Raw genomic sequence first — 15,064 nt, 5'->3', positions numbered from 1 at the left:
ACATACCCATTTGCCTCCAGACTCATTTACGTTTGACAAGGGTTGCTTGGGTCAGTGCTGACTGAGTGTGTGGTACAGTTCTTGTCTGAGGGCATATTTAGTACTCTGATTGCTGTAGGTTCTGTGGATTAACACATACTTAAATCATGTCTTAAAATTACACAGCTCTTAAGATTTTTTAGGCATCTTTTCCACGCTTTTTCTACTAATAGGAGAGTACTGTACTTTAACCATTCCTAAAAGATATCTAGTGCTGATGTACAGTTGAATGGGCTGAAAATTAGTCCTTTTCTTGTGTATGACAAGGAAAGGATTGCCAAATACATGTCGAAGGAGCTACATTTATTGATCAAGGGATGTAGCAGGAACAGAAGGGTGAAGGCAAAAGAAGGTGAAGGGGATTCAAAGGCTAAAGGAGAAAGGGACTTGAATGCAAAGAGGAAAGAAAGCGGCCTCGATAACTCAGGCTTCTCATATTTATGGTCAGATGACACTTATCTGAGGTGTCTCCCACTGTCTCATTCTGAGGTCAGCAGTCGTTAAAACTCGTAAGTATTGAGATTATGGAACTACCAAACGGACAGTCTAGAAGGAAAAGGAAGCGATGTGCTCAGTTCTCCAAAATTCCCACAGTCCAGAGTTCTTATTTCTTGGCTGTACATACCTGCATTCTTTCTGGTTTGCAGAAAGGGAAAAAGGGACACATTACACATTTAAAAAAAAAAAAAAAACCCAAAGGTGTGAGATAATAGGTAACGTTAATCTGTTTCATTGAAGTAAATATTTTACTCTATATATCCCATTACATCATGTTGTAAACCTCAAGTATATAATAGCATTTATTTTTAAAACTAAGAAACAGAGATCTAGTTACTAAGGTCAAGATGAAGGGAAAGAATAGTAGATAAAAGACAGTGTTACGAGTATTTTGATGGATACAAAATCCAGGGATACAGAAGAAGCTGGAATGAAATGTGAGTTCGGGTATTTGAGCTTTTCTAACAGATACTGAGGTATAAAATGCTCCCTCTTTCTCTCCTTTTCAAGTAATTTCTTTGCAACAGCACTGCTTTGTTGGCTACAAAAAGCAATTGGCCCAGTACCAGAGCAGCTACAGGCGCTGGTCCAAAGAACACCCTATGAGAGAAGCAGCAGGAAGGTTGGAATAGAGCCATCACCACATGCTCAGTACAGAAGGAAATGATCTGAGAACCAGAGTGGATGGGCATGCCACAGAGGAAACCAACTCAAGTGGCCTATTGTGAAGACCAAGAAAACCCAAGCAATAGATCCCAAAGCAGAAAGCCACAGGGTTCCTTTTGTGTTGGTGTTTGAAAAATACCTTCAGACTGAAATTACTAAAGAAGATAGTAGTGGTGTTGGCCATAGTAGTATACTCCTATAATCTCAGCATTCTAGAGGCTGAGATTGGATTGCTGTGAGTTCAAGGCCATCCTGGAATCTATACTGAGATCCTGACTCAAAACAACAACAAACAAAAAACCAAGATAGTACTGGTTGTGTTAGCCTGGAAGGATAAGTTCAAAGGTAGACCTAAGTTTTGTAGGTCCTGAAGTTTAGACAATTGTGGGGGACCTCTTTATGAAAACTAATACAAAATTAAGAACTCAAAACTATGAAAAGAGGCTTAGAAGATACTAAGATGCAAGTTAGAAGTCCTTTCCCTCATAGATGAGAAACAGCTTCAGAGAGGAAAAGTAAAATGTCCAAGATTTCAAAAATATTAATAATATTAAGTAATACAATCAGAATTTGATGGATCCTTTCTGATCCGGCCCACGGATTGGTCAGTAGGCCTCGCCTGGAGAGGGGACGGGGATAGAGGGCTGGGCAAGAGAAATCAGAGATGAGAACAAGATGACCAATTCCAATCAAGTCCCATTTATTCAGGAAGTGTACATGGCTTATATAAAGTCCAAGGGAACGTGGCTTTACAGGATGGGCTGGCTTGGATCTCCTCATATGCCGTGGACCTATCAGACTAGCAGGAAGTCATAGGTAGGCACATAGGTAAGCGGAAGTGATGTCAACGGGAGGGGGTTATGGGAGATGTAGGCTGAAGCAGAAAGGTGCTTACGCCATGCGCATTGTAGGCAAGGAGAGTATCATGGGAAATGTAGGCTGACACAAAATGCCCTCAGGTGGGAGGGGCAGGACAGTGGCAGCCATTCTGAGCTGCTCCCTACACCTTTCTTCCTCACCCTGAAGAGATCACTTTACCTTAGAGTTAATAAAGCTTCTTTCTGGGTTGTCATTGGAGACTAAGCAAGTATGTGCAAAGGTGCCTACCACAGTGCCATCCTGCCAATATTGTTAACATTATATTGTGCTAAATCTTGGTTGTTATTGATGAAAGGTAAATATTAATTATCCTGGTTATTGTTTAGAGCTCTGATTTGGAGATTGGAGAAAATTTAACTTATTTAAATCTTTTCAATTACCTGCAGAGTGAACTGAGTGCTGCTAGACCTGTACATGTATTCATGAGATGGCATTATACTGCTTTCAGGAAATTTAGGATTTAGCAATGCTGGGTCTAGACTATAATTATTACCTCTCAGAATTGAGAAAGTCATAACTGTTAGAATGACTGATGTTTCTGGGGAAAGAATTATGGGAAGAACAAGTGAAAGGGAAATGTGCAGATTGGCACCTGAGATCAGCTGTGGGAGACCCAGAACAGAAGTGATAACCTGGAGTTGACTCAGTATTACCCTCTCGTTTTCATGTGGGAAACTAAGGTAGAAAGATGAAATGTATCACCCATGGTCACATGGCTGGTTAAGGTCATACCCAGGGCTAAAAGTTTGGGGATGCTGCCTCCTAAATTATCGTGTTGTTTTTATCATACGGAAATTTACTCTCTTATTCAACATTTATGCCATTTCTTTTTACTTTTCCCCTCTGTTCTTTGACCACCTTGGCAGAACTCTACAAAAGGTTCCCCCTGTTCTAACAGTCAGACTACTGGACCTTCTTCAGGCTCCTGTTTCTTAGTTTGTGTGCAGAGAACAGTCACTCAATGGCTGAATTTCTTGAATAGAAGAAACTAAATTCAGTTGGCAATGCAGAGCTGCTATTGAAGATAGTACACCATTATCCAGTCAACAAGAATGTAGCATGAAAGGGCAGGAGAAAGCTCTGCTCCCCAGAGCTTGACAGGGGTGTTGGGAAGCTGAAGGACACCCGGGAAGAGCAGTGCAAATGGTGAGTAGGGTGAGAAGTAAGTACTCATAGGAAAGATGAAAGGATTTGGGATTATTTATATTGGAGAAGAAATGATGGAAGGGACTGAAAAACTATCTGCTAACATCTTCCTGAACATAGAATGAGAAATGAGCTAAAAACAAGAGGGCTTAAGTTACAGAGGTTTTCATATATAGCTCCATTAGGGAGAATCTGGCAGCTTTTTTAAAATATACGTTGCAACTCAGAATTTTTAGCAAATATCAGTAATGTTTCCTAGGTGAATTGCTAGGTAGCCAAAATTGAGTTAAGGATGAAGTTTTAAAAACTCTAGGGCTCTGGATGTAGCTTGGTGATAGAAGGTTTGCATGGGGCAAGGCCCTGGCCAGTATCACAGAAACAGTACCACCAGAAATCTCTTTAGTAGCTGAGGATTACCTGATTTGGGAAGAGGTCCCTGCATTAGCTTTCTGTTATTATTTCAAAATTTCTGAGTTAGTCAATTTAAAAAGAGAAAAGATTTATTTTTCCTGACAGTTTTAGAGGCTTCAGCTCAGGATCAGTTGGTTGATCCAGTCGCTTCGTGCCTTTGGTAAGACTGCATGATGGCAGAGGTATGTGGTGAAACAAACTGCTTGCCTCATGGCCGCTAGGAAACTAAGAAGGAGGAGGAACATGGTGCTAATATTCCCTTCAAGGGCATACCCTCAGTAACCTAATTTCCTCCCGCTAGACCCTGCTTCTTAAATGTCCCACCACATCCCAGTGGTATCATGGCTTGGGGATTATTCCTTTAACACATATGGCAGGGGGCATTCCACATCCAAGTGGTAGTGGTCACTGAATGACGTACATGATCTTTCTACTTGGAAATGCTTTAAATATATAATAGATTCTTAGTTTCATGGACTGTTTAGGATAGGGCCTCTTGTAGAAACGGATGATCTGGTAGCTTTCTTCAGATGTAGTAGTTTGCAGTACTAGTTTTGCATCAGGATACCTTTGGGGTTTTAAAATATATAGCTTTCTGGAGCCCTTCCCAGAAATACTGATCCAAATATCTTAGGTGGGGCCCAAACTATAAATTTATATAAAATTTTATGCAATATACTAATCAGCTTTTCCATTGCTGGACACAATACCTGCAACTTAAAGGAGAAACAATTTAAGTTAACTCACAATTTGGGGATTTAGTCCATGGTCACCAGGCTCAAAAGGTAGGAACATGCTTAGTTCATGTTGGTCAGGCACAGAGAAAGGGCCAGAAAGGACCATATATAAGGACCCAAGTTCTATCTTCCATGACCCACTCAGCACATGGCTCCATTAATCTAGGAGACATTTCTAATCCAATGAAATTAACATATCAGGATTAACAGTCATGTAAATATTATAGATACATAGTTTATGCAGATATATATATATATATGCAGTTCTGCCAGTGTTACTATTGAGGATCATATTCTGGAGAAGGGTTACATATTTCTGATTCCCTAGGTAAGCTGCTTTTCTCCCTAACACCCACTCTGTTAAAAGACACTGCAGTTTTAATAGCATCAGCTTTGTCTCGAAAAACATTGTGAGTGTACACTTGGGAAGAAATGCATATCCTACCTTTCCAAGTATACATGTTACATGCTGCCCTGAGATGTAGACCTAATCAGTCAAGCCACAAACATGTATTAAGCACCTACTCTTGAGAACGAAGAAATGGGAAAATTTTTCTATCCTGAAGCTCACAAATAGAGAACACCACAGAAAGTCTGTTCTGTTCAATGATGCAGATTCCCACAGGACTTTGAAAAAGTGAACAAATGAAGGGTAGGCCAGATGAGACAGAAACATATAGGATGTCTTCTGGGAACACTGAGAAAAGAGTTTGATTAGAGAGGAAGAACAAGAGGGGGGCAGAGAAAGTATTAGAGGGGTAGGTAGGACAGGTTATTGTGCACGACCATTAGCAGTGATCTTAAGATTCTCAATAGACCAGGCACTCTACATGGACAGGCGAGAGTGTAAAGGAAACAGTCCAGTGGACTGGCCTCTGGGGATCTTTCCTTTTCTGGTAGATACAAGGTTACCGAAACCAAGCTTCCTCCACACTCCTGATTAGTATTTTGTAACTTCTGATTCTGAAAATTAAGTGTTAATCGTGGAAGAGTGTGGAGGAAAATTGCCCAATAATGTCAATCTAAGATGAGGCGGTGGGGAATAAGATAGAACAAGAGAGAGAAATGTTGGGTTTGGGCTTACTTTGAAGAATACAGAATATAGGGATGAGGTAAAAACCTGTGACCAGAGCCTTCGGAGAAAGTAAGTATGGCTTTCCTCTTTTGCTGGAGTCACTTATCTTCATGTCCTAGTTTCCTACTCTGATAGGTGTGGCTGCCATGTTGGTAGAAGAAACCCTGACAGCTAGGAGCTGGCCATGCAGCTGAGCCTGGTATTGTTGGACATAAACAATTTTTCATATGGCATCATGAAAGGTCACTGAGCAAGTGTGAACAGGAACAAAACCATAAACCTTGTCCGGTCCTCCTCCAACACAAACTAAAAGCAAAACAAAACAAAATCCTCTCGTGCCATTATGAATTCCTCCTTTACCAGTTTCATCTTTTAGCTTCATTTCAGTCTTCCTGCTTCTAAGGACATCCATTTGGAAACCCAACCACAAAACTACCCCGGCCTCCTAACAATGTCCAGAGCCCTGCTCAGAGTCCCCTGACACCAGCTCATCGTGTCTGTGAGTCCTGACTCACACCTTCGTGCTGAGACACTTGAGGATTCCATCCTGTGCATTCTCCTGGGTTACCTGCAGGTAACCTTGTATGCCTTGTGACCTTTGCCTGGTGGGCTTTGACGTGACACTGAGTAGGCCCTTTTGTTTTTCTCGTTTGAAGAAACCAAGACCGATGACAGTGAACTAGTCATGTTCCTTTTGGACTGGGGAGCATTCCACAGTGAGAGGTGAACTCAGGGCACACTTTGTGTTCCATATTAGTTAGCTAAAGCATCCATGCACTAATATATACTGTGTTTTCTTGGTCATCACAAACAAGCCCTTGCAGTGTTTTATAAAATGTCTTGGATAGAAAGACTGTCCGGTGATTTTAAATGTTGCCACTCTGCTTTAAACCCTCACTATGGCTCAGTAGTGTCAGGATGCTAGGAGTTGTGCTGAGAATGTCCTCATATTCAGAATCCCTGGCTCACCAGATGTTAATCAGCCAAGAGTTTCCCACCGAGACTGGTTGCATAAGTGTTTCAAACTTCCTTGCACTCTGAGAACCAGACAAGAAATTAGGGGAACAGGGATGGGGGGGGTGATATAATTGGAAAATAGCTGCAATTATTTTTCTGAAGTTAAAAAGCATGGCATTCCTTCTTTAGTAGGGAGAGGAGAGGAAAGCAGAAGGGGATGGTGGCAGAATTCATTGATACAGGAAAGGGAGCCTTGTAAATAGATTTTAAAGCCATTCTTCAAGGCCGATAAAAATTTCAGTGAAAAACATTTTTCTTGTCATTTTTGCTACAGCTTTCCTCAAATAAACATAGCACTAGAATTTTAACACTTTTCTTTTTGCCCTGCTCCCCCACCAGTTAAAGTATTGCATGGTAGTTATGAATAAAGGAGTTTAGAATCCTATAAACCTGAGTTCAAATCCTGGCTCTAACCATTTACTAGTTAAGTGACTGTGATCACATCGTTTAATTCTCTCCAAGCCTGTCTTAAGTCCTCTCCATGACTAAGATTGTCATAACAGTAACCCTTGTGCCATAAGTCTGTCCTGAGGATGAAGTAAGTTAGTGCCTGCAGAGCTTGTAACACTGTGGCTGACATGTTGATGGTACTTTATAAAAGTGATGGCCGATGGTAGTAATACACTTTGTCATAAGTTTTTTCTTCTTCTTGAAGATTTTGGGCTTGCAGAATTTAGGCTAATTGTCCTATTAGAATCAAATACAACATAGAAAAGTCATTAAAATTTTAGTGCCATAGCACCTGAACACGCCCAACCTCTTCTAAAGTTCTCAGTGACATTTCTGGCTTCTGCATGCAACATCTTAGTTTTTCACAGAAAGTTTAGGTATTTGGACTGCAATAGTCGGGGTGAAACATCTTTAAAATAAAAAACTTTTAAACTATTTTAGACTTACAGAAAAGCTGCAAAAATAATGTTTCAATATATCCTTCACCCCCAGCTTTCCTTAATATTAACATCTTATATAATAATAGTACAATTGTCAGTACTGGGAAATTAATGTTGGTAAGGTACCATTAAACTGAAGACTATTCAGATTTTACTAGGTTTGTGGTTTTTTTTTTAACATTGACATTTAACATTTTTTAAAAACAGTTTTTAAAACATATTTCTATTCCAGGACTGTACTGCAGTCCTATCCAGGATCCCATGTTACATTTAATTGTTATTAATAGTTTGCTTCTGTGTCCTTAAACAGTTTTTCAGTCTTCTCTTGTTTTTCTGGACATTATAGACTAATAATTAGTTATTTGTTTAATATGCTTCACTTTGGGTTTATCTTATATATTCTCATGACTGAAGTACATTTTTGGCAAGAAAACTACAGAAATGTGTTCTTATACATCACATAACACTATATCTTGTTATTGGTAAGGTATTATTACTGAGGTGTTTTGGTTGAGGTAGTTTCTCTATTATGAAGCTACCATCTTTCCTTTCATAGTTAATAAATATCTTGGTGGAGATACTTTGAAACTATGTAAATTTTGTTCTTTTTCAGATTTTCACTCACTAATTTCAGCAATCATTGATGGATCTAGTCTAATGGGGGGATGCTGAACCCCCAGAAAGCAGTTGAGAGGGATGATCACCAACTCCTATCTACCAGTGGTTCTTGAGCTGTTGCTGCTTTCTCCTTCTTCTCCTTCTCTTCTTTGTAACTTGGCCAACCTAAACAGGGAAAAAATTATAATAGCACTAATATCTAGTAGTGATTTTATATTTATTTTCTTTTACATTTATTAACTGGAGCTATACTGTAAGCAAGAATTGTCTTTTCTCCCCCATTATTTATTTAATTTGTAGTTTATGCTAAATGAACTGATGAGTGAATTTTATTCTTTGGGTCATGGTACAATTTAGTGTTATTCATTTTGTGTTCAAATTGCTTCAGTTCCAGCAAGTCCTAATTTGTTGTTTAAATTATTCCACTTGCTCCTATCTTTTCTCTCAGTGGGATTTTAAAAAGGTGTTTGAAAAATCATCAGGTTCCTCATTCTTGTAGTTGAACAGAAATGTACTTCTTAATTCCAAAGTCTCTAGGGAGAAAGCCAACTAGCTTCTCATCACCATTCTAGTACTGAAATTGTTGTTCAGAAATATTCTTCTGAGCAACAGAATCATACTTCTCTTAAACAATCGTACTTCTTTTAAAATTTATTTCTTCTTGCCAGGGATATAGCTCAGTGACACAGCACCTGGTTAGCAAACACAAGATTGTGAGTTCGATTCCCAGTACCAAAATTTATTTGTTCTTGTTTCACTCCTAATGGGGATAAAAAAAAATTTGAGAGAGCATATCATGACATTTTGGCATTAAGTATGCCCAGACCAACTTGATCCAACCCAGGATCTTACAGGACTGCCTTTCCGTGGCTCACTTTGTTTCATGCAGTCCTGTTTTGGGAGGCACAGCCTGCAGTTATCCTCAGTGACAACCTCTGTTGAGTCTTCACATGTGTGTGGTTGTTTTAGTAACAGCTCTTAAATACTTCACGTTTTCAGACTACTTGACTTGTACCTAGAAGACGAAAGAATGACCAAAGCATGAATAGATGTAAGGATGATCCTGTCTGATTTGTGCTGAGCCTCAGTCAGGCTGTTGTGAAGGACTGTCACCAACATCTACCAGCTGTTCTCAACTTGTTTTTGTTTGTTTGCTTGTTTGTTTTGGTATGAGGGATCAAACTCATGACCTCATGCTTGCCAGGCAGGTGCTATTCCACTGAGCTACATACCAGCCTTCAAACGTATTTTTGAAACCTTCACCAAACATAAGCAAAGTAAAATGTCTGTCATACCCATTTCCATCTTATAGAGGAAAAATAATTGAAATTAGCAAAAATTTGAAAGGTAATAAGATAGCAAGCAAAGTGTTAATGTGAGCCAGTTATGGTGGCACACGCCTGAAATCCTAGCACTTGGGGCAGGAGGACTGCTGCAAGTTTGAGATCAGCCTGAACTGCATAGAAAGAGCCCGTTGCAAAACAAGAACAACAACAACAAATGTTATTGTGGTAGCAGTTATGTTAAAACAAAAAACCAGGCCTCATGATATATACCTGTAATCTCCGATGTATTTTTTTCTTTTTTCATTGCTGAGACAAAATACCCAACACCTAAAGTTAAAGAGGAAAGGATTATTTAGCTCACAATTTGTAGAGGTTTCAGTCCATAATCATCTGGGCCAGGGCAGGTTGGCTGGGCAGAGAGGCAGTGCAGAATAGAAATAGTTCAAGGCAGGCAGAAGGTAGAAAAACAAGCAAGGGGCCTTAACAGCATTTTTCTGTTCCTTTTGTCTTATCCAGGCTACTCAGGGTGGGTAGCATTCATACCCTTAGTCCTAGTGCCCTTGAGCCTAGCATTACACCATGAATCAATCCCAGTGTCACACACTCTAGATCCAGCCACCTCTGAAAAAGCCCCACCTATGACCAAATGAGTCTTTAGGGGGGCATGTAAGCACAAATACCAGTCCAATAGGAGGCGGAGGTAGGATGATCGCAAGTTTGAACCTAGGTTGGGCAATTTAGTAACTTAGATCCAGTTTCAAAATAAAAGAAGTAAAAAGGATTGCTGTAATCTGTTACTCAGAAGGCTGAGGCCAGATCCTAAGTTTGAAGTAGTTTGAGAAATTTAGTGACACCTTGTCTCAAAATTTTAAACAGATTAGGGGTGTTGCTCAGTGGTAGGATGCTTGCATATCATACATGGTGACCTGGGCTCAATCACCCATACTGCAAAAAAGGGATCAGCATTCCTTCGGGCAAGAGCAGTCACTGATAACCCACTCAGGGTAACTCTGATGATGTTCTGATCACTGGATTTCTTTCCTGCAATCCCAGCTGTTTGCATGTGTAAGTCTGTGTAACTTTGCCTAAGGCTATATTATATCTTGACCCCTTAGATTTATGAATTTGAGTCCTAAATAAACTAATTGGCAATTTTAGATTATAAAGGCCAAAGTTTTATAACGTTCTGTGTTTCTGTTGGCTGGGACCATTAGTATGGACCACCCAATAAATAGAAATGGAACTTACAGTGTAACCTCAAAAGGGACTTTTTTTTTCTCATGAGTTTGCAGTCTTTCAAAGGGCTTTCTGGTCTTTTCCTTTACATGAAAGAGAAAAACCATACAAGTGAAATTGTTCTTTTTAAAACTTTGTTCTTTTGAAACTGCCTAGCTCTGTAACTGCTTCTTGATCCCTGTAACCACGAGAGCAGGATGCTTGATGGTACCATTGTACCAACCTTCATGAACTGATGAACATTCATCTACCTGGTAACCTATGATCTCACCCTGCTAGCCAATCAAAAGTCTGCCAGGCTGTGCTGTCTCACATTTGTACCTCCTTTGTACCTTCTGCTTGTGCATCGTATAAAAGCTCTAGGCCACTTGAGATTGGGGCCTGATAGTATGGGAATGATTCTGGTCAGTGCCCTCAATGTAAATAAATGTCTCCAAATCCTGGGCATATTCTGGTGTTCTGTTTGCTGTTGCATACACAATGAAACTAGACAGATGGATTGTTAGAAAGGGAGAGAAAAAGGGGAGCTGAAGCATAAGCGTAATAATCTCCATGAAGCTACATGAAAATTATCATGAGAGACTTCCTGCCTGTCCCATATCCTAGAGGTGAATAAGAAACTAAAGAAATCAAAACTACATTGGGATCCCCGATCGGCCTTCCTTTCCCCTCCTCTGTCGCATCCGACCCATTTCTCTGACCTACTTCAGTGGTCCATGGCATCCCCACCCTCAGTCAGGCTCACAGTCTGGCAGGAACCCAGCTTTGCTCAGGAATCTGTCAGTCCCACCCACGTCGAGAAGAGTTCCCTGCTCGCAATGAATAATTCCTGAGGATAAATAATGGCTACTGTTTGGGGACTTGTTGGTATTAGACTCTTTATATACAAACTTGTAAGGCACATTCTCCCCACTTTATAGAAAAGACACTCTTTATAGAGAAAAGACTTGACAGAAATTGAATACCTTGTTCTAGACTCCAGGCTAAAAAGTGACAGAAGCAGAACTCAGACCTGCACTTGGCTGGCACCAAACGTAAGCAGCCCCTCCTGCACTGTGCTGTGCTCCTGCAGATGGCTGAGCAGAGCACCTGCCTCTGGTCCTGCAGCTCCATGCAGGGACATCTGTGCTCTCGTTGGACTGTTCCTGCCTGAAGATGAACCTCCTGGATCCACGAGCTCTGTCTGCCTCGCTTGCCATCAGCTCTTCCCTTATAACAGGGTCAGGACTTTGCTTTGTTTTAATCCTTTGTACTTCCTTTTCGGTATTTATTTTAAAGATTCTTATTCTAGCATATTATTTAAAAAGTCAAACAATACTGAAATTTAAACAAATAGAAGTAAAAATCTACTGTCATTTCCTGATCCCAGTCCTACTGAGTACAATGGTTATCAACTTTTCAGTGTCTATTTTCCAGACTTCTATACATACAATGTGTGTGTTCATGAGTGTGTAGAACTGATTTCTCAGAGTTTGCTCATCTATGTGTCATTTTTTTCTAAATCATTGTTCATTCCAGATTGTAAACTGCAGAAAGGTAAATTAAATATATATTTTTAAAATTAATTTTTAATTTTAAATTAATTGCATTACACCTTGCACAGCGACTTGTCCTTGCTAGGTTCGTAGGAGCATTTGAGTTGGGGCAAGGAGAGAACAGCAGGAGATCCTGGGGTCGCCAAAGGGAAAGGGCACATGGCCACAGGGAGCAGCATGCTGTCCAGGAGGCTGACAAGCAACTGGCCTGAACTGGCAGGGTGTGTACACAGTCCCCTGCTGTAAAATCACTTGGGTGAATTGTTCCGTGGCCCAGGAAAGGGATAGTACTGGAAGGGGAGGTCCGAGGGCGGAATGTGGGTTGGGCCAAGTTTAGGATTACAAGTCCTGCAGGGCAGAGGCATTCTCCAGCCATGCTTTAAATAGCCAGCACTTTCCTCTCCCCTCGATAATTCTGCTCCTCACGACTGGACCTCTGACAGCAACTCCACTAAGGTTCGAAATGTTTTCTTCTCTCTTATTTTTTTTTTTTTTCCTTTTTCTGTTTCTGGGTCTCAGATTGCAGGTTGGTTGGATCCACAAGACTTAAAAACAAAATTTTGATTTTCTCCTAGACAATGTTTCTGACACTTATGATGTTCATATGCAAAGACCATATGCTATTTGCTTGATTTTTGGAATCTTGGGTGCCTCATGACTTAAGGGACATTGTGCTTTGGAGAAAGAGAACCTCACATTGAGAAGAAAGATACTGGGTTTAATTTTAAGTAAACAAAGCCTTCTCTGTAAAATTAGGTAATGATCAATTCTGACATGTTCAATTCAGCTAAGTATATCCTATCATTCCCACTTTTACAGAAACAAACTAAAGCAAGTTATTCATTAACTTCTCTGAAGTTAGGCAGTGATAGGGGGCAAAAACGAAGGTTTGAACCCAGGCTCGTCTGGCTATAGCTAGTGTCCTTTCAGCTGCAACCTGCTGCTCCGAAGAAGTTACAGTGAGGCTGCGGGAAAGGCCTGCTGCTTCTCTGAGGCTCTTCCCACCATCAGGAGACATCCGTCACACCGCTGGTTAAAGGAAGATGCAGAAAAGCAAAAGACCCTCCTTCATCAGCCTTCCTGAAGGAGCTGAGGAAACCTCGGTGGTTCCTCCTTCTTGGCCCACAAGTAATCTTGGGAACCCATCCCTTAATTTATCAAATGAGCAGAGGTGCCATCAGTGACTTTCTGGACCTGTCAGGGACCTAATTGGAGAGGCACAGCCAAATTGTCTGTGGCCCAAAGGGTACCTGCTGAGAAAGTTCAGTTAATGCAAACTTTTTTTTTTAAGGTTTAGAAAAAAGTTGCCCTGTCTGTTTCTGTAAAAAAGAAATCACTGGGGACTCACCAGCAGTGCTTAACTTAGCTGTTCAGATAAACTGCGGCAGCTAATATAATGGAAGGGATATAATGGTAGGAGGAACAGAGCAGATTCAGGTCTGTGCTGTACAATTCACCAGTTACATGGCAACAGTCATCCAGACTCTGAGCTGTATTGTATTTACACAGTAGAGGTAATAATACATTTCAGGGTCATTTTCAGAATCAAGTGAAAGGACCGTATATAACATGCCTCTCTATAGTAGTTGCCCACTAAATGTGAGCTACACCCAGTCTTATCTTCTATCCCAAAGCAGTCTAGAATAGATTTCTGGCATTTCTGGCAGTGAAAAGTTTAGAACTATGGTTTACACTTGTCATCACAGAGAAAGAGAGAGACAGAGACAGAGACCGAAACACAGAGGGTTTGTAGTTCATCTTTATATTTTGATTTCAGAAAGAAATGGAGGCATAGATTCCAAGACAGCTCAGGTTATGTTGCTCAGAGTCACTGGTTACACTCTACTACATAATCTCCCACATTCTTTTGGAAGGATTGAAAAAAAAAAAACCCTGATTTTTATTTTCATATTACAAAAATAAAACATGTTCTTTGATAAAAATATAGAAAACATAGATTAAGAAAATATTCCTATAACCTAACTTCAAGGAGAGAAATATTTTGGTAGAAAGCCTGATCTTTCAATACAGATAAATACTTTATAAAATATTTGCTAAGCATATCATTCTGTACATACTGTTTCCACTTCATATACTGTGAACAGAGTTTGTTTCAATTACTTCCCGTTTTTAAATGATTATATAGTACTTCATTGTATATATTTACCATAATTTGTTAATTCTCTACCATTTTTTAACATTTATGTACTTTGTAGTTTTTTATTCTTATAAACAATGCACATCTGGAATGCCAAATCCTTGCTTACAGTCACAGTTACTTATTTCTTCTGGAAAAGAAATAAGTGACTTTGATAATATATACAATCTCATCCTTTCAATTGTCCTCAAAATACAAGGTAAAGAAACCACAGCATAGGCCAATATAGTCAGGCTGGCTGGAACTCAACAACCAGGTCTACATGAATATTTCTGAGTCCCCAAGTCCCATCCTGAGAGAACCTGGGTGAAGAAGCAAATCTATTCCTTCAGTCAGTGCTTTGTTCCTGTGAGAGAACAGGAATGATAGTCCCAGGAGATGCTGCCTGGCTGTACGATGAGAGATGCTAAAAAGGACATCCTTCTGCAGACAATACATTTATTCCCTTGGAAATTTGCTAATGAAGGGAGGAGACTTCCTTTTGGGATTCCAAATAGTAACAGTGCATCCCACTTGTTTTCCAGGTGGGATGGATAGCGGGGTCTCAGGCACAACCAGTAATGGAGAAACAAAACCAGTGTTTCCAGTCATGGAAAAGGCAAAGGAAGATGGCACTCTGGAGCGGGGACACTGGAACAACAAGATGGAGTTTGTGCTGTCAGTGGTCGGGGAGATCGTTGGCTTAGGCAACGTCTGGAGGTTTCCCTATCTCTGCTACAAGAATGGGGGAGGTGAGAGCCACTGCACCATTCCAGCCATCCTGGAAGAGGGTGCTTCCATCTCCAGCACTTATTGCTCCTCTGGGGAGCCCATAGATGCTGGAGTCAGAAGCATCCTGAAGGCCATTAAGGATACTGCAGGAGACTGGGGTAT

General features: G+C 40.4%; 1 protein-coding gene across 4 annotated transcripts in view; it reads left to right on the top strand.

Annotated features, from left to right (window-relative positions):
- The first annotated feature begins 12,342 nt into the window (after window positions 1-12,342).
- Window positions 12,343-15,064, top strand: part of Slc6a13 (solute carrier family 6 member 13) — a 37,516-nt gene continuing 34,794 nt past the window's right edge. The window contains exons 1-2 of one of the 4 annotated variants that reach the window (XM_003461776.4): window positions 12,343-12,489; window positions 14,716-14,922. In XM_003461776.4, coding sequence (XP_003461824.2) covers window positions 14,721-14,922 — 202 coding nt within the window. In that variant the 5' untranslated portion in view covers window positions 12,343-12,489; window positions 14,716-14,720. Of the gene's footprint in view, window positions 12,490-12,982; window positions 13,162-14,715; window positions 14,923-15,064 lie in introns of those variants that run through there. The other 3 variants (XM_013156565.2, XM_063258566.1, XM_063258567.1) reach the window with 3 other exon arrangements.

Source organism: Cavia porcellus, unplaced genomic scaffold (assembly GCF_034190915.1).
Source record: "Cavia porcellus strain 051 isolate PalLab524CR breed Dunkin Hartley unplaced genomic scaffold, mCavPor4.1 scaffold_11, whole genome shotgun sequence".
NCBI lineage: Eukaryota > Metazoa > Chordata > Mammalia > Rodentia > Caviidae > Cavia > Cavia porcellus.
This window is presented reverse-complemented; position numbering and strand designations above follow the sequence as displayed.